The 19,086-nt window shown below is 43.3% G+C and overlaps 1 protein-coding gene across 8 annotated transcripts in view; it reads right to left on the bottom strand.

The window, feature by feature from the left end:
• The window catches only part of OSBPL5 (oxysterol binding protein like 5), a 219,407-nt gene that overhangs the window by 36,585 nt on the left and 163,736 nt on the right, over nucleotides 1-19,086 (bottom strand). For all 8 annotated transcript variants that reach the window (XM_038406906.2, XM_038406908.2, XM_038406909.2 and 5 more), the window contains one exon: nucleotides 16,350-16,434. In XM_038406906.2, the coding sequence (XP_038262834.1) occupies nucleotides 16,350-16,434 (85 nt within the window). The remainder of the gene's footprint in view (nucleotides 1-16,349; nucleotides 16,435-19,086) is intronic.

Consider the following 19,086-nt stretch of genomic DNA (forward strand, 5'->3'; position numbering starts at 1 on the left):
AGCCCAGGGGGCCGAAGGCTCTGCGAACCGACTATTGATGAGAAACCGACTAAGACAAAGATTGTAATTTGCTGAAGTTTTAGTCTCTAGAAAGCGTTTTGTTTGCAACCTTTCATCTCTTTTCCACTCTTCCTTGAAATCACTTAAACCCATGTTCTTTGTTAAACTTTTTCTTGGTTTATTACAAACCATCTCAGTTCTGTTATATTCAAGGGAAGCGTGGGTCTTCAGATAAACTAACAGGTTTTGGAGGCAGCACACTTAACTTCTGTGAGTGTCCAGTGAGAGGGACTGGACACTGCAGAAAGCCATCAGTGGGGAAAACTCTGGAATTGAAGGGGTAACAGATTGCTCCCTGCAAGGCAAGATTTGGATTGGTGGAGTCCTTAAGAGTTTGCTGGCAAGGTGGACAAGCTGGCGCATCAGGGAGCTGACACATTGTTTATCAACAGCAAAGCTCACTCTTCCTGAGGCAGAGTGGTAACACAGCGGCTCAGAGTTCTGGGTGACATCAACAAGAGGTCACAGAGGCCAGGACACCTGGCAAATTTGCAGCACATTCAAGAACTGAGGTATCAAGAGAGATACTCAGTAATTTCTAACATGTACAAAAGAGATCTTTTTACGCATCTCAAATTACATTACAGAATAATTAAAAATGTATTTGAGAGGCTGTAAAGAAAACAAGGGTGGACATAGCAATAGCAGTGGAAAATACTGTAACACATGAATTTCATGTTTAATTTTACTATGGATCAAATCCCACTCTCAGGACGCACTGCCATGCAGGAAAGCAGATGCTTAATTTCAAGAACACACTTAAATCTCATTGACTTCAACTGCTTTCATAAGCAAAATCTCCACTGGGCAAAACTTCCATTGACTTTAACAGAAACCAGGCCCCATGAGGACAGAAAATAGAGCTCAAAATAGGTCTGAGTCATTTGTTTACAAAAAAAATATTTATATATATTTATAATTCTACAACGATTCTATGTTCCGATGAATCACTTTTTATAAGAGGCTACAGAAGAGTGGTAAGGAATGAAGATTTTGAAGAATTCCAGTTTAATACCAAACCTTAAAACATCAGAGCTCAGTAATTTCATCTTTGAAATTCCTTCAGCACTGGCTTCCTGTTTAATAACACCATGCATAATGTTTAATAAATGCTTAGGCAGGGTCAGGACTGCTGTAATTGATTTCATATTATTTTGTATTTTACAAGTATTGCATATCAAAGGCTTTACATGCAGAGATTTATTCTTTTCACGCCACATGGAGGATTTACAAGGATAACTCATCAGTGTTAATGGGTGTTTTGAGTACAAATAAACCTCCCCCCACACACACACCTGACTCACCAAGATGAGAATCAATTTAGTTTACTCCATGTGAGGAAAATGCACTGCAATTTAATCTTTTATTCTTCAGTCTTATGGGATGGAAACTGCAGTAGTTTGCCATTAGGAAACACTGCACATGTTATATTTGTTGTGCATTTTGTTCAGGCCAGGATTTTCAAAAATAGAGTTCAAAAGCTAGGAGCCTATGTTCAAATATAGACCTGGAATGTGGTCTGGTTTACAGATCAGCAGCTCCCACTGATGTCAATGCCACTTATTTAGGCCCCAATTCAGAAAAAAAAAGAACCACCAATGCGTGTACTTAAAACCTACTGAAGTCAAGCACGTGCTTAAGACTCATGAAGAGCAGACATGGCTTTTCGGCTCACAATGAGGATTTAGCACCCAGATTTACAGAAAGGTATTTAGACACTTCTGTAACTCCCACTAGGTGCTTCTCTGCACCTTTAGAAATCTGGCCTACAAGCTTGAATTTAGCGAACCATTTTTGAAAATCTTTGTTAGGTGTTTCTACATTTGAGTATTAAGACAGTCATTCTTAAACCCTCCTCTAACGAGTATCTACTATAATAGACTGTCCTGAGTTAGCATTCAAACTTGCTACTCACCCACAAAGCGTATCAATAATATTCAAAGTATGGCCACTTATTCACTTTAAACCAAAAGTGCATTCAAGAGAGACAGATCAGGATAAAAGGGCTATAGCACAGCCCCCCGTCCATCGGGTGGTGCTGCCAATCTCGACTCAAATACTCGTCACAAAGTTGGAAGTGAAATGCGGCCTTTCCTCTGCAAAGAAGAAAGGGTCCACTCTCTGTAAGCTAACCACAACTGTGTGTTAAATTTCAGTGCATTACACTGAAAACATACCATCTATAATTTTTAGGACTTGCAGGCTAGATAAACCGGGTTTATTACTGAAGAGCTGAACAGAACATGTCATACTGAAGTGATACTACTACTTTTGTGTATGCCCACGCATGCACACACCTGTGTTTGCACATGTGCAATGAAAATAAAAGGTTTCTTTGTAGTCTCCTGTTTGCATGTACTGCTGCTTTGGCGCTTGCAAGATGGGTCCACATTGCCATCTCACACTGAAATATGGAAAAACAGCAAGTGATCATGTAATTAAAGACAGAATTATAGTGCATATGTACACTGGGCCCAAATTAAGACTGCACAGGCAACTTTAATTCTGGCATTTGCTAATTTTCCAGTGTTTGACTTTGCAACCTTAATAATGTTCTTTTAGTTTTGTTGTGTGAGTAAGATTCACACACACATACACACCCACCCACCCCGGGTTGAAGGCCATGAATGGATTCCTTAAGAGAGGCTGGGCTATGTTAGGTAATAAGGCTCTTACCGTGACAGTGCTTAAAGGCTAGAGAGGTCTGCTTCAAGATTTGGCGCTTTTAAAATTGTAACGTATTCAACAGTGCAATAAAAGTTTTCTAAAGTCAATAAATAAAATATGCTCTATTATATTTGCAGTGGACAGTGTTTTGTTCTAAGCACAGGCTAAGATGAAAGAATATATTCTCTAACTACAGTAGTTGGCAGCATTTTTCACAGGGTTTAAGTGCTGATTATTAAAATTCTAAAATACAACAACTCCTTTATGATAGAAATTATGCAAAAGGTATATGTTGCTTCAAAAATACCCATATCTTCCCCTCTCTGGAGCAAGAGAATCTTTCCCAAGAACTCTCTCAAGATTCTCGTAAGTGTTTTGAGCTTGATCTTGCTTTCATTGAAGTCAATGGGTATTTTGTCAAAGGGCACCAGGAAAAACCCTGATTACAGGACCAGTTAGAAAGGATGGATGGAGCTGAAATTCAGTAAAACCATCAGGACCCCACTATTGAATCCTAGCCCACCAGCTCGCATCCTTTGCGCCACAGCAATGTGCTGAATTACTGCTAGTGACTAACAGCCTTAGGGCTAAAGGCCTACAGCCCTGAAGCAGCCACACCCCAGGCTCCTGATCGACTGGACAGACAGCACTCTGATTGGGTACCTGGACTATATAAAGACCCCAACAGGAAGAGGGAGCTGTTTGAGCAACTGATTGCTGTTTAGACCACAGTTCCTTGTCACCTCACCTGTCCTTGCCTCCCCAACCTACTATCCTGGCCCCTTGGATTGGTTCTTCCAGCTACTAACCCCTGCGAGAGTTCCAACCATTGCTCTGAACTGCCGGTAATACCAATTGACTTCCCAGCTACCCCAACCATCTGCACACACTTCACACCACCCCTGAGCCCACCTCTACCACCAGGCATTATAAACACAGACCATTCCCGTACTCATTCACAGTTGACCCCGAGAGAGAGACAGCTACCATAGCTGTATATGTACACTGCAAGTAGAACTAATCAAAACCAGCAACGCTATGTCATGAAGAAGTTGCCATTTTTGGATAAAATGTTTTTCAAAATTTTAAATCAGATCTGATAGTTGTCAATAAGTGGAACGAAAATCCATTCCTGAGAGAAGAAAAAAAATTCCCATAACTAAAGTGTTAAACGCTAAAACACTGAGGCCAATCCAAGACTACAGCAAGTGTATTTTGGATAGACACCGATTCACTTTTGAAATTCCAGAACAGTCATTTGCAACCTAGGAGAGGTCCTAGTGGATTACATAGCACAATGATGAAAGAAGAGGAGTCTCCCTGGACTTCTGGCACTGGCCTTACTTACGTTCCATCTCTGGCACTCGGGTGCATAATTCTGCAGTTGTTGCAGTAAAAACAGTGACAATTCATTAAGCAATTGCAATAAAAACAGAGCTTGGGGGGAAAAAAGGTCAAACGTATTACAGTACAGCAAAGGCCCTTTGTTTTCAGTTTTTACTGAAAAATTCTTGGCTTTTTAAAAAAAGCTATTATTCTGTTTTTACTGGATTTTCACATGCATTTGGACCACTCCTGAAAACACTGATTATGTTAAGCAAATCCAGTCCATTACGTTAGGTAGATGTCTTAGCTTATTGTTAACAAAATCTGTTAAAGTAACACAATGAAGTGGAAGATGTGCATATATATGTGTACATACTGTTAATGGACTATTCATGAAATAAACTACAGCATTGAACTGCTTTTACTTTCAGTACTCTTATTTTTCTTTATTTGTTGCTTTTTTCTATCCTCCTGTCCCACGTATTAACGCTGATATTTACCCAGAAAACTGGGAAGTTAATTTTTTGCACTGATTTTCACCCATTTTTAAATATTTGTAACAGACACTGAGAAACACCTGGGAAACTTTAAACAAAATAAAAACTGAAAACCAGGGATGTTGGGTACAGCTATGTTTTTATTTGTATTCCAAACTACACTCCCTAGTAAAAGGGCCTAAGCAAGGTAACATGGGTTTGCATTTATTGCCTTGCCCTACAATACCACAGTTTAAATTTGATGCAAAATATTCTATACATTTCCCCGGGCCTTTTGGCTCATTAGGCGTGGGGTCCGGACTAACTCTTAATGGCCATTTGAGACAATGAACGAAATACAGCCATGTATATTCAAATCACTATTGCCCCCTGTGAAGATGCTCTAGACATAGTTCATGGATGCACTGCTCATATCAAGGGAGATCTGATGCTACAGCTCTTAAAGCCTGGGGCTGTAACTTTGGATGGGAGCGAGCATGCAGCTCAAATAATCGCTGTTTTGTTTTGTTTTTTCCCCAAAGGGAATGAATGATTTAACAAACAAACAAAAACCCCAATGATCCTGAACAGCTCTCTAGCTCTATTCAACTCTTGGTCACAAAACACAGTACGCAAGTCCTAGTCATTCAACAGATCTAGAACCAGACTAATCAGATATTTTATAGGAAGGTCATGCAATTAGAATATTAGCATCTTTTCACCTTTGAAGTCCTTCACAAACATCAACTAATATCAGTCACACAATCAAGATGACCCTAGGTCTTCTTCATGTTTTGCAATATATGATAACAAATGGGATAACCGATGTTCTCTCAGTGCTCATCATTAACTCCAATGTAAAAGTCTGCTCTAGCCTGAAGCTTATTGCTGTGCACTAAAGTTTCAGTCTGGGAGCACTTTTTCCCCCCATCCACAAAATTGTGGACAGAGGATGGCTGGTTTGAATCCCTTTTCCTGATTTTATTTAGAAGTCCTATTACCAAATAGCCATACAATACTCCAGACAGTGCATCATGAGGGGAATATCACACTTTTTGGGTAGTTAAAGTCATTCAATTTCTGGCCTTGTTCCTCACACCTATTTGATTGATGCCTCTAACAATGAGCCAACAATGTATTGTTATCTGACAACTGTATATTGTTTATAAAAAAAAAATCACAACATCTTGAATGACGGAGAAGACCCTGATTTTGTTCTGCTGTTGAATATTTGAAAGCCTGTATTTTCTGTTGACTGCCTCCCATTTTGCTATACCCTTTGGGCATCTGAAAACCTGATTTGTACCTACTTAACCATTCTTTGGTGATCTAGAGATTCACAGATTCCAAGGCCAAAAGGACCATTGTGATCATCTAGTCAGACCTCCTGTATAACACAGGCCATAAAATTCCCCCAAAATAATTCCTTCTGAACTAGAGACGCTCTTTAAAAAAAACAACAAATCTTGATTTAAAAGTTGCCAGTGATGGAGAATCTACCACAACCTTTGGTAAATTGCTCTAATGGTTAATTGCCCTCACGGTTAAAAATTCGCACTATTTCCAGTGTGAATTTATCTAGCTTCAAGATGCAAAGACATGATTCCTCTGCGGGTGCAGAGGTTGGACTGAAGCTGGTTAAAATCCAGGCAATTTTAAACCATTGCCAAGTCTTAACCACTAGCCATGTGCTGTTTAGAATGGTGCTCACAAAGCAAAGGAAATGTAACTTACACGTTTTATTTTCTCTGATACCTCTGTACCAAACTGTGAAATCTATTTGGTCTTGCAACCTCCATCTTGAATTGTAACCTTTATTGTTACCATTTCATAGAGCAACTTCCAGTTTGGATTAGAGCAACCCTTTTTTTATTAAGGGATTGGCACCTAGTTGAATGTCTATGACTGAGAAGCCATCAGAGAGCAATCTAGGGCCATCCATGTTGACTAACTCAACTACCAGCCCTTCACCCTGGGACAGTGAACTCTCTTCAGATAAGCCTGACTGAAGAAAAGGGCTGGAATTTTGTAGCTGGAGCACATGGGCAAAACAGGGACAGATTGTATTTCAGAAGGGTTTGAGTGAGCAAGAGGCTATCCATTGCCACATAGCAGAACACAGGGAAGAGGGACTCTGCCTTGCCTGAAAGGCTGACCAGACCTCTAGCTCAAAGAAGAGGTAAATTCAGACTCAGGGGAAGGTGCATCTCAGGATTATGTTATTTGAAAAGATCTGCAACTCTCTGGTTCTTTCTTAAGAGTAAAAGCGGTTGTGGTTAAGAAATTCCTTGACCCTGTATTCCTTGTTTGTCTGCTACACTGTCCATGAAAGGGTTAATTGAGACTCAGAGTTCCCAAAATGAGGTGGAATTTTGAGGGCACATGTATAAGCAGCTGAGGCACTAGTTTTGGGGATTAAGGCAGACAGGCTGCAGAGCCCCACATCTCAAGGAAGGATGGCAGACACAGGGTCTACGTCTGGGAGGTGCCTTAGAGTCCAGAGTTAGGAACAGTGACCTGGGTCTACCCAGACCCAGAGCCTTAGGATATGTCTACACTACGAAATTAGGTCGATTTTATAGAAGTTGATTTTATACAGTCTATTGCGTACGTCCACACTAAGCACATTAAGTCGGCGGAGTGCATCCTCACTAGCGTGGCTAGCATCAATTTATGGAGCGGTGCACTCTGGGTAGCTATCCCACAGTTCCTGCAGTCTCTGCCACCCATTTGAATTCTGGGTTAAGCTCCCAATGCCTGATGGGGCAAAAATATTGTCTCAGGTGGTTTTGGGTACATGTCAGTTGCCCCTCCCTCCGTGAAAGCAATGGCAGACAACAGTTTCGTGCCTTTTTCCCGTGCAGACGCCATATTATGGCGAGCATTGAGCCAGCTCAGCTCACCGTCACCGCGGCTGTTGTGTCCTGGGTGCTGCTGTCAGCAACCAGTGCAGTAGGACTGCTAACCGTCATCATCCACCTTCCACTGCAACTCTGCTCTCCTGGAGACGCCATACCACAGCAAGTATGGAGCCTGCTCAGTTCACTGTCACCACTGCTGTTGTGAGCATTGTAAACACCTCATGCATTATCCTGGAGTCAGTGGCAGATTTATGATTTTGCTGCTCCTAGGCCCTGAAATAAATTGCCCCCCTCGCCCCCTGCTCCGCCTCCGACTCCTCCCCTGAGTGTGCCGCCAGGTCCTGCTTCTGCCCGCTACCTGCCAGTGCTTGTGCGCGAAACAGCTTCGCGAAGGAGGGGAGAAGAGGGGTTAACATGGCGTACTCAGGAGAGGAGGTGGGGCTGGGGCGGGGAAGGGGTGGAGTTGGGGCAGGGCCGGGGGCACAAACCAGCACCAGGGAAAGCAGCCTCTGGTTGCTATTATAAGTTTGCCACCCCTGCAAATTTGTCGGCCTAGGCATTAATACGCCGCTGCCTGGAGTATATGCGGAACCGGGCTAAAAGATGCCAGCATGAGGAGAATTTTGAAGAGGACATGGACACAGACATTCCTGAAAGCATGGGCTGTGGACATCATGGCAGCAGTGGGGCTGGTTGATACAGTGGAACACCGATTCTGGGCGTGGCAAACAAGCACAGACTGGTGGGACCACATAGTGTTGCGAGTATGGGATGATTCACAGTGGCTGCGAACCTTTTGCATGTGTAAGGCCACTTTCCTGGAACTCTGAGTTGCTTTCCCCCGCCCTGAAGTGCAGGAATACTAAAATGAGAGCTGCCCTGACAGTTGAGAAGCGAGTGGTGATAGCCCTGTGGAAGCTTGCAATGCCTGACTGCTACCAGTCAGTCGGGATTCAATTTGAAATAGGCAAGTCTTCTGTGGGGTCTGCTGTGATCCAAGTAGCCAATGCAATCATTGACGTTTTGTTAGCAAGAGTAGTGACTCTGGAAAATGTGCAGGTCATAGTGCATGGCTTTGCTGCAATGAGGTTCCCTAACTGTGGTGGGGGGATAGATGGAACGCATATCCCCATCTTGGCACTAGACCACCTTGCCAACCAGTACGTAAACTGCAAGGGGTACTTCTCAATGGTGCTGCAAGCACTGGTGGATCACAAGAGACATTTCACCGACATCAACATGGGATGGCCGGGAAAGGTGCATGACACTCGCATATTTAGGAACTCTGGGCCGTTCGAGCAGCTGCAAGAAGGGACTTACTTCCCAGAACACAAAATTACTGTTGGGGATGTTGAAGTGACAATATAGTTATCCTTTGGGACACAGCCTAACCCTTGCTCCCATGGCTCATGAAGCCTTACACAGGCAGCCTGGACAGTATTAAGGAGCAGTTCAGCTATAGGCTGAGCAAGTGTAGAATGGTGGTAGAATGTGCCTTTGGACATTTAAAAGCTCGCTGGCGTGGTTTGCTGACTAGGTCAGACCTCAGCACAACCAACATTCCCATTGTTATTGATGACTGCTGTGTGCTCCATAATATCTGTGAGAGTAAGGGGGAGATGTTTATGGTGGGGTGGGAGGTTGAGGCAAATCGCCTGGCATCCAATTTTGAGCAGCCAGACACCAGGGCAATTAGAAGAACGCAGCTAGGCGCGCTGCACATCAGAGAGGCTTTGAAACCAGTTTCATGACTGGCCAGGCTATGGTGTGACTGTTGTGTGCATTTCTCCTTGATGCAAACCCGCCCCCCTTGGTTGATTTTAATTCTCTGTAACCAAACCACCCTCCCTGCCCCCTTTGAAATAAAGTAAACTATTGTTTTGAAACCACGCATTCTTTCCTTATTAAAATTAAAAAAAAAAAAAGCAAGGTAACTGACAAGGTAGCCCAGGTGGGGTGGGGTGGGAAGAGGGAAGGACAAGGCCACATTGCTTATTGTAGCCACACTAAAAATCAAAGACTGTTTGAATGACAGCCTTCTGTTGCTTGGGCCATCCTCTGGAGTGGAGTGGAGTGGCTGGGTGCCTGGAGCCTCCCCCACCCGTGTTCTTGGGCTTCTGGGTGAGGAGGATATGGAACTTGGGAAGGAGGTCAGGCGGTTATACAATGGATACAGCGGGGGTCTGTGCTCCCGTTAGCTTTCCTACAGCTCCACCAGATGCTTCATCAACCCCACGTACCCTTTTCGTGCTCATTTAATGTTTCCTGGCCTCTAACACTGAATGCCTCCGTACATTAAGCTGTACACTACCAGTGTGGGAGGACTGTATGAGCTCGGAAAACATGTCATCGCAAGTGCGTTTTTTTCATCTTCTAATCTGCGATAACCTCAGGGACGGAGATGATAGGAAGAGCAAAGAAACATTTGCACCTTTGGGGGAGATTAAAAGGGAGAGTAAAATTTAAAAGGATACGTTTCTGAGAACAAAAGGGATACTCTTTCACAGTGAATAAGCAATTCACAGCAGACAGCACATGTGCTTTAGGTACAAGGTAGCATTTTGCCTTTCATATTGAGCACTTGCTGGTTTGGCGACACATCACACATGGCTGGGCAACAGAATTCGGTTTCCAGGCAGCCATGGTAAGGCACAGGGTACGTGGGGTTGACTTCTTACACATAAGATGTGGAAATGGTTTCAAACTGCAGTGCCATCCTTTCCCATAGTAAGCAATGGGTTGGGTTTCACATATAAATGGAGGGGCTGCGGTTTTTGGGTGGACGTGCAACACTCACCTCTCCCCACCCCCCAGAGTGGCTATTATCTGGAATGATCCCTTCACCCCTCCAGCTGCCACGTGGCTATTCTCTGGGATGATCCCTTTTAGCCAAGAGCAAACAGCCCAGCATGAACAGGGTCCTTTTACTGTTCCTTTACAAAAATTCCCCTATTTCAACCAGGTGACCATGAATATCACATCACTCTCCTGAGGCTAATACAGACAGAATGTTGCTTGAATGTGACCAAAACCCAGGACCATTCACTGCCATGCTTTGTGCTACAATGATTCCAGAATACTTGCTACTGGCTTGCCGTGGTAAAGCGTCCTACTGTGGAGGACAAAATAAGGCAGCCCTCCCTAGAAACCTTCTGCAAAGGCTTTCAGAGTACCTCCAAGAGAGCTTCATGGAGATGTCCCTGGAGGATTCCCATTCCATCCCCAGACATGTGAACAGGCTTTTCCAGTAGCTGTACTGGCTGCAAATGCATCCCAATTCTTCAGGGCAAATCAAAACACACTATTGCTTTTAAACCCTGTACTGTAGTTACAAATGTACACTCACCAGAGCTGCCTTCTCTGGCTTTAGGGTCGGGGATCCCGCCTTCGGAGGATACTGGGTCCAGGGTCATGAAAAGGTCTTGGCTGCCAGGGAGAATTGATTTCACCACTTGCCTGCTGCGCATTCTCCTCCTCCACAAAATCCTCCTCCCTGTTGCGTGAGACTCCCCCCTTGCAGGTGTCCACAGACAATGGTGGGATATTGGTAGGGTTCCCCACTAGAGTGCCATGCAGCTGATCATAGAAACAACATGTATGGGGGTCTGACCCGGAGCGCCCGTTTGCCTCCTTTGTCTTTTGGTAGGCTTGTCTGAGCTCCTTAACTTTCACGTGGCAGTGCCATGTGTCCCTGTTGTAGCCTCTCTCCATCATACCCTGTGAGATTTTGGCAAATATATTGGCATTTCTTCTTTTTGCTCAGAGTTCTGCATGCACAGATGCTTCTCCCCATATAGCAATGAGATCCAGTGTATCCCTTTTGGTCCATGCTGGAGCTTGTTTGCGATTCCAGGGGGACTGCATGGTCACCTGTGCTGCTGAGCTCACCATGCTGACCAAACAGGAAATGAAATTTGAAAGTTCCTGGGGCTTTTCCTGGCTAGTGCATCAGAGTTCAAAGTGCTGTCCAGAGCGGTCACATTGGAGCACTCTAGGATAGCTCCCAGAGACCAATGCCGTCTATTTGCATCCACACTATCTCAAATTTGACCCAGCAAGGTCGATTTTAGCACTACTCCCTTCGCCGGGGAGGAGTACAGAAGTCGATTTTAAGAGCCCTTTAAGTTGACAGAACAGGGTTGGTTGTGTGGATGCATCCATTTTAAAAATGGATCTATGCGGCTAAATTCGACCTAACCCCATAGTGTAGACCAGGGCTCAGAGACATGAAAGATCCAGTGGTTGGATCCACTTACAACAGTCTGTACAGAAAGGGGGATTGGGCCATGTTATGACAACTTCTATCAATACACTAAAGCCACTCACAAGAAGAAATCTTTACTGTGTAGCTTATTTACATAATGGCTAGTCTCCAGAATAAAATTCCTTTACTGGAAATGTCAAGAGAAAGACCCTATATTTATAGATGTTGAACCTTGTGGGCTGTTTTGACCTTCCAGAGGTCTCCAAATACAACCGTATGTGACAAAACGAGGCAGACAACAGACTGCTACTGGACTTTATGGAATGTGAAATTTACTGGGGATTAGTGGCAGTTCCATGGGCTGTCCATAAGCTAGGGCCCTAAATCCTATCAGTCTGTCACAGATGGTGCAGCAGAAAAATGTATTCTGAAATAGGACACCAAGCTGCTGATTGTGATATAGATGAATGTCTGGACTGTTCGCTAAACCCATCATGTAACTCAGTACTCTAGAAAATAGGAATTCCTCATGAATTACCATTAACATTACCAAATGTTCTCACTAGTTATTAGCATGAGAGGCTGTGTTGAGAAGGATGTAGTCAAGGCTACATGGAGACTTTGATTAATGATCCATGGACACGCTGTAAACATCATGCAATGGGAAAGAGGTTATCTGGGTCTATTCATATCCCTAGCTCATTTTGCTCTCTCCAAGTGCCAATCTTCTTGACTGGCTTTAATCTGTAGTTGTCCAATGCATTAAACAACAACTGTTGGTATGCAAGTGTCTTATGGCCTGGTCTTTTCTTACCTTCAATTCATACCCCTTTATATTTTAATCTGTCACCATTTGATCGCTGTCCTGTAGTTTACAATGATTTAAGCACAAGCCTCCTTGCCCCTTTTTAAACTCAATCGATATTGAAATGAATATTTCTCTACTGTACAAGGCACAAGTCCCTACTTTGTCTGCCCCATTTTATTCAGGACTTTCTCCAGGCAACCGTTCCCTTCCTCTGTGACACTGACAGTACCAGTTTCATGTCATCTGCCAATGTGAATGCAGTGTTGTGTATTACATTTTCCAGATTATCAATACAGAGTATGGAGCTTAACAGTGATGCTTTTGGCTATTTATACATCTCCTTCTCAATCCATATATCACTGCTCACTGACTTCAGCTACCAAGCCAATATTTTATCTGATAGAAATTTCCACAATCAGTACCCTACTCATTAATGTTTCACGCTAACATCTTTTGGTGTGATATTGCATCAAAAGCCTTCATGAAGGCCAACACCACACAGATTATGCCTGTAGCTTCACCTCTGTCAACTCTCATTGACACCTCCTTGTAGAAGTTGATGAAATTTGTTAGGCATGACTTCCCTTTTCCAAATCTGTGCTGACTGCCCTTGATTATTCTTGTAGCCGTACAAGAGCATTCTGATCTTTCATCCTTAATCACTGTTTCTAGACTCTCCGAGTAGAGATGTCACATTTCAGGTCGCTGGGTTCTTGCTTTTTCCCTTTTTTAGAAGTAAGATCACATTAGTTTTTCTCCAGGTCATATGCACCTGTTACAAGTGAAGAGGCAAAAATCTCAGGTACTAGCTGTGATTTAACCTGAATGGTGCAGATCTGCTTCCTAAGGGTCCTTACTTAGCTTTGGACTTAAAGATATGCTACAATAACCCACTACTTTAATCCCTTGGTTACCACAAATTCATAATAATTCATTTGGCAGAAAGCTCAGAAAGGATTCTAAACACTGAAAACCCCTCAGGGAGGGGGATTCTGGCCCTTTTATCCCTCTGGCATACAATATATCAGGGCATATTGTGCATGTGCCAGAGGAATAGGGCACAACTGGAGCAGTGCTTTAGTCTAGAGATTCCCAACCATTATTAGATGGTGTAGGTTCGAGCAACCTTGAGTCTGCTCTAACTTACACAAGTATCCCACAGCAGCCCTAGGGATAAGGGGAACATAAAGATGGCATGCAGCCCTTTGCCATCTTGGCCCTAAAATTTTAGTCAGATGTGGAAAAGCTTTTTCCAGTTTGAAGTCTTCTTTTAGAAGAATACTAAAATGCTAAGAGGTAGTGCCCTATTAAATACCAATTTTCCTTTAAAAACAAGCACACGCCACAGAGACCACACTGCTCGCATTGCACATCTTCAAATTAAATTAATGGAATGGCAAGTAACATTGATCTCTAAGGACATAGCAGCTTTTAAGGCTTGGATAGATAGTAACTGAAGTCATTCCATTGCCTCAAAAGCCTGAGGAATAGTTCTGTTTGTTTCTCAATCAGATGGGCTGACTGAGATTTGAAACACTTATTTTTTGGCAAGCATATCTGAAAGCTTTAAAAAAGGGTGTGTGTATTATAAATCAACATACCTGTTTCTACATAGGAGATATTCAGAGTGAGGTGGCATTCTGTATTTCTTTCCACAAATAAGAGGAGTGATAAAATTCAAGGGGGGGGGTAAGAGGGAAGGGAAAAGGGAGGAACTAACCATATTCAAATTAAAACCTGCACTCTTTTGGCTTTCCACCTAATTTCACTGCAGTGAAAATGCACTTCTCCCCATCAAAAATGCCTTTCCCCCCCACCATGAATAACCCCCTTTGCCCAATAGAAGAGAGGGCAGCAGGCACAGACCCAAAGAGAAAACAAAAGAAATAAACCAGATCTCTGGAATGCCTTCTCTTAGATTTGTTGGTGCGCTTAACCATGTTCCAAGTGCACCACCAGAAATGCATTCAGCAGCCCCAGTGTTCCATTTGACACCTATCAGGCTGGGAGAAACTTAACTGAAACAAACCTTTAGCCAAAGGACTGTTGTGATCTGAAGCCCACTGAAATAAATGAAAAAGGCATCCATTTACTTAATTAGATTTAAAATCAGGCCCAAGGTGCATGGACTGCCACTTAGGTGCCCCTTTGGGGCAGGAAGAAAATGTCTACAAGGAGCAGCAGGGGTTAATTTGATATGGCCAAGAATTACAGTACTTTGAAGGTCAATTGGAATGAAAACGTTTTTAATCTTCTTATCTACTTACAAACCACTGCTTTTCTGTGGTCATTACAGAGTTAGAGAGATTTTCACATAGCAAGCTGGCATGTTTATCATACATTGACCTACATACACCTCCCTTAGTTTTGTGGATTCTAGAAGAAAGGCAGATGTGGATCCATTGGCGACTATTTGTGCTGATCGCATTTCTAACCCTGCAACAGTAAAAATTAGGGGAAAGGATGGGTGGAAAGACCTCTCCTCACCAACACATTTTTTTCTTTGGGCCCCTGCCTAAAGGAGGATCCAGGTGGATGTCCTACATTTTCCCCCGTCTTATTTCAAGGACTATCTACAAAAAGAATGAGTGCGAGACCAAGTTTTCTGTACTCAGGAAATTGAGCATTTGGAGCATAGCCCCATGAAATCAACACATGCTTCCTTCTCAAAGCTCCAGTGAAAGTGGCAAATATCTTGAAATTTCCCATCTTAGGCAGGGGATAATCCCTTCCTGATCCCAAATTTGGTGTTCACCTCCCTTCCATCTTCTACATGTCTGTTGACTCCGCACTTTTCCTCCATCTGCAAGAGTATCTTGTTCCCAGACACACGGCCAATCAGTCCAGAAAGGTGGCCGTTGAGTGATCCACCATCACCAAGCAGTATGTGGAGCATGTCTGTGACCCACCTGAGCTCTGGTGGCCCTTGGTGTGAAATCCTCAGATTCACCCCTGTGCCTGGATTTCCTAAACATAGTATCCATGTGCTTCCAGGTTGGCCAGCTGCAGTAGATTGTTCATGTAGAGTGGGATTTTCAAAGGTGAAAGTCAATGAGAGTTGAGCATTTAATTCCCTTAAGCATCTTTGAAAACCCCAGGCATAGTTCTCAGCAGCATCTAGACAGGAGGAAGTTGCACCTTCAGTCAAGTCACAATGTAGTGTACAAACCTTTTATAGGTTTGTAATTTTGTTGTAGTACATACATCTCCCCACCTTCTATTCAGGGAAGTAAAGATGACGCATCCACGATATCATGATACATAATGCTAGTAACTCAAATAAATCTGTATTTTGTCACTGTGTGTAAATACAGATGGATTTACATATAAGCAAATTTTTTTAATCATATGACTTGGTACAAAACAAAATTTGGAAGACATATGCTTAGAAGAAGAATAAAGGCACACATGAATTAGAGTTCGAGCTGGATCCCTCACTGAATCAGTCATGTCAAATCTATTTTGCTTCCTTTAAATGTTGGAGAGGCAATTATTTATATTACAATAGAACCTATAAAGCCCAGATGGTGTAAAGTGCATAACACAACAGGGCACCAAAACACACAAAAAAAGAGTGCCTCTGCTCTAGAGAGCTTATAACCTATATAGACAAGAATAGGAAAAAAAGTATTATCCCCATTTTAACAGAGGCACAGAGAATAAATGACTTGCCTGAAGTCACATGGAAAATCTATGGCAGAACCAGGAATTAAACCCATGTCCCATCCCCTGCTCTGCTGAGTCCAAACCAAGTGTCTAAGCCATAAAACCATAGCCACACAAATCCTTCCTCCTATGCATTCCCAACCTTTATTTTCCTAAATAGGAAAGAGACACCAGAGAAGGCACTCGAGCTCCCAGGACCAAACTCTTATTTTGGATTCATGTCCAACATTCATATCTGTGGAAAAGAAGTGGAGAGAGAGGATAGGCAGACCAGAACTCACCATCTGATTCCGAGGCTGCTCTGAAGATCAAGTAGCTGCTGGGAAGAGGCTGAGTGATGGAACCAACATTCTCTCCCTTTGGGCCCTAGAGTCACACACAAACAAGAAAAAGGTAAGGCAAAAAGGAGGCTGTAACAGTTCTGTGATTTTTTCCCTTACATGGGCCAAGTGTATTTGTGAGGGAGAAGAGGAGGAACAGATGGAGTAATTTAGAGAGATCCATTAGTAACCAGGATATTCCAGCCACTGCTCCTAAGTAGTAATAAGACGTTGACACAAGTCTGGCTCAGCCCAAAGACTGATTTATTGTCAGTACCACTAGCAATGTTGAAGTATATCCCCAGAACTGAAGAGATTTTTTTTCTTTAGCTTGTGAACAAGCCTACAGAGAAATGGAAAAGAAAAATGTGCAATTACTGTGTCTCTTACACAAGACTTTTCAGCACAGTGCTCGTTGCTGAGTCCATCTGCAGTATTGCAACACCAGTGGCAAAAAGTCTCAGCTTTCTCCATCGCTGGAAGAACAGCAGGTGGCACTCACACCTCAGATGGCAGCATCAGCCTTTCCAGCAGGCTAGTGCCACAAAAGCGAGTTTGCTCTTAAATTATTTAGTTAGTCCTGCTAATGCCTGTAAATCATTGTGTGTTGTCCCTTCCTGCTGTTGGCTTCTGAGTGCCTTGCATCTCTCTTTCGTCAGTGTTAGAGGTAGATAAGCTTGGAAGTCAGCAGATGGGGACTGGAGTGGCCCAGTGCAGGCTCCTAACCTGGATCCATTACTGGCTTCATGTGGCTGACACGGAGGGATAAATTCTGGGGCATTTCAGTGGCAGCTTTTCTGAAAGGCCACAACTGAAAGAAGGAAGAAAAAGAGAAGGATATGGTGCTTTGAAAGGTGAGCTAGGAGAGGGCATGAAGGCTTTACTGTAACTAGGTGTTCTGTAGTGCAATCTCCTTCCCTTTGCCCCATCTCTCTCTCTAGAAACACCTACCTCACGGGTTCTAAGCAGAGAATTACTTCAAAGACACAGAGGAGGGTTGTTTTTTTTTGTGTTTTGTTTTTTTTTTTTTTTGCTATGCAGTCTGCAGCTAGGGGGCAGCACTGACCCTCCTTGGGAGGATGCATAAAAAATTCTCACAAAGGCAGACTCCAGCTAAGGTTTCCCTGGTGCAAAGGGAAGAGTACATTCGCTATTACACCCCTTCCGGGGAGTATGGCATTCTCTCATCCATGATGTGCATTTAAGGGCAACAGCTATGCCTGATTGATGCACAGGTGTGCAAGGGGTTGGGTTGGAGGCTACCTCTGCCCTCCATCTATATGCAGCAGGACACAACCTGGCTATGGACAAGGGGGAGCCTCTCGCCTCCCGGTTTTCTATTTCCAAAGCGACACCCTTAGTTCTCTGTTCCCTTCCCTTCCCCACCAATGCACTGCAGGATAAATCACATTGCAAAGAAACAACATAAGCAGAATTTCCTTTGAGAACAAGGATGACAAATAAATTAGTCACTGTGTAGTAGGAGACATCACTGACTTCTGCACATATTCCACCTGCAGTAGGCCTAAAACAGCTCTCTCCAAGGCCCCATTCAAAGCTGTACCTTTAAATTGACAGAAAGCTGTGAACACAGCATTTGAAAAATGTTTTATTACATGGATGTAAGGTAGCTTTTTCCATCTCTGCAGGCATCTCCTGCCTGATGTAAGGCTTCATATCCATATCCCATCCTCTCCTACAAACTGTTTTCTATTTTCTCTGTGCACCATACTGCACCAATTTTTATCCCCAAAACTATAATTCGTGCAGTGGGTGGGAGGATCTGACTTTTTTCAGTGAGTTAAGGGGGACCCCCTGAGCACCAAACTCATACTAGAATTCTCCATCATTGCCTGCTACTCTCAATTGCTCCTGTGAATGAATGTCTGGCAGTTGGATTGTGCAAAATTACCTGTATTTTTTTTAAGCCCTGTTTGTAGGGCTGGGAATGGGAAGAAGGGGAAGTCAGAAGATGGGAGACATCTTGATATGGACATGGATTTGACAACATGTCCAGTAGTTTACATTCATTCTCTCTGACCCAATTTCTAATCCCTGGGATTTCCAGGCTCTGCAGAGGCTTCATTTACTTTCTTCCTCTGCCAGGGAAATAACCGGTCTTTATTACTCATCAAAACAGGGAGCGCCAAGAAACACTCCTTTCATGAGGTGTTTGAGATTTAGAAATGAAAAACATCTGTACGGCGATTTGATATGCAGGATTGGCAAAGCTGGGATTTGATAAGTGATCCGCAGCCCTGCCCCTCAAGACATTACTACTAACATTGATGCAATCAGGCAGCATTCCTTGTGGCATTTTTCCTTTCAGGAGCCTTCAACTGAATGAGACTTTGGAGAATTGTTGATAACACCATAGTATGGATTTTCAATGCACAGACTGAAGCCCGACTTATAGGGGGAAGCCCATGAACAGATGGTGCAGATCCAGAGTACTGACATTTAAAAGAAGAGTAGATGGCACAACGTTTCAAGGAGACTTTTATGCAAGTGGAAAATTACAAATAATGGTCTGTCAGATAGATTTAGTAGTCACACATGGGTAAAAGGATGATGACACTGAGCCCACTTTTAACCAACCCCCCCTTAACAATTCTACAGAGTAAGTGAAGTTTCCCATCTGAAAAATAGGGATAACAATCCTTCCTTTCTCCCACCTTTTTTCTGTCTTGCCTATTTA

This window comes from Dermochelys coriacea, chromosome 6 (assembly GCF_009764565.3).
Source record: "Dermochelys coriacea isolate rDerCor1 chromosome 6, rDerCor1.pri.v4, whole genome shotgun sequence".
In the NCBI taxonomy this organism is placed as follows: Eukaryota; Metazoa; Chordata; order Testudines; family Dermochelyidae; genus Dermochelys; species Dermochelys coriacea.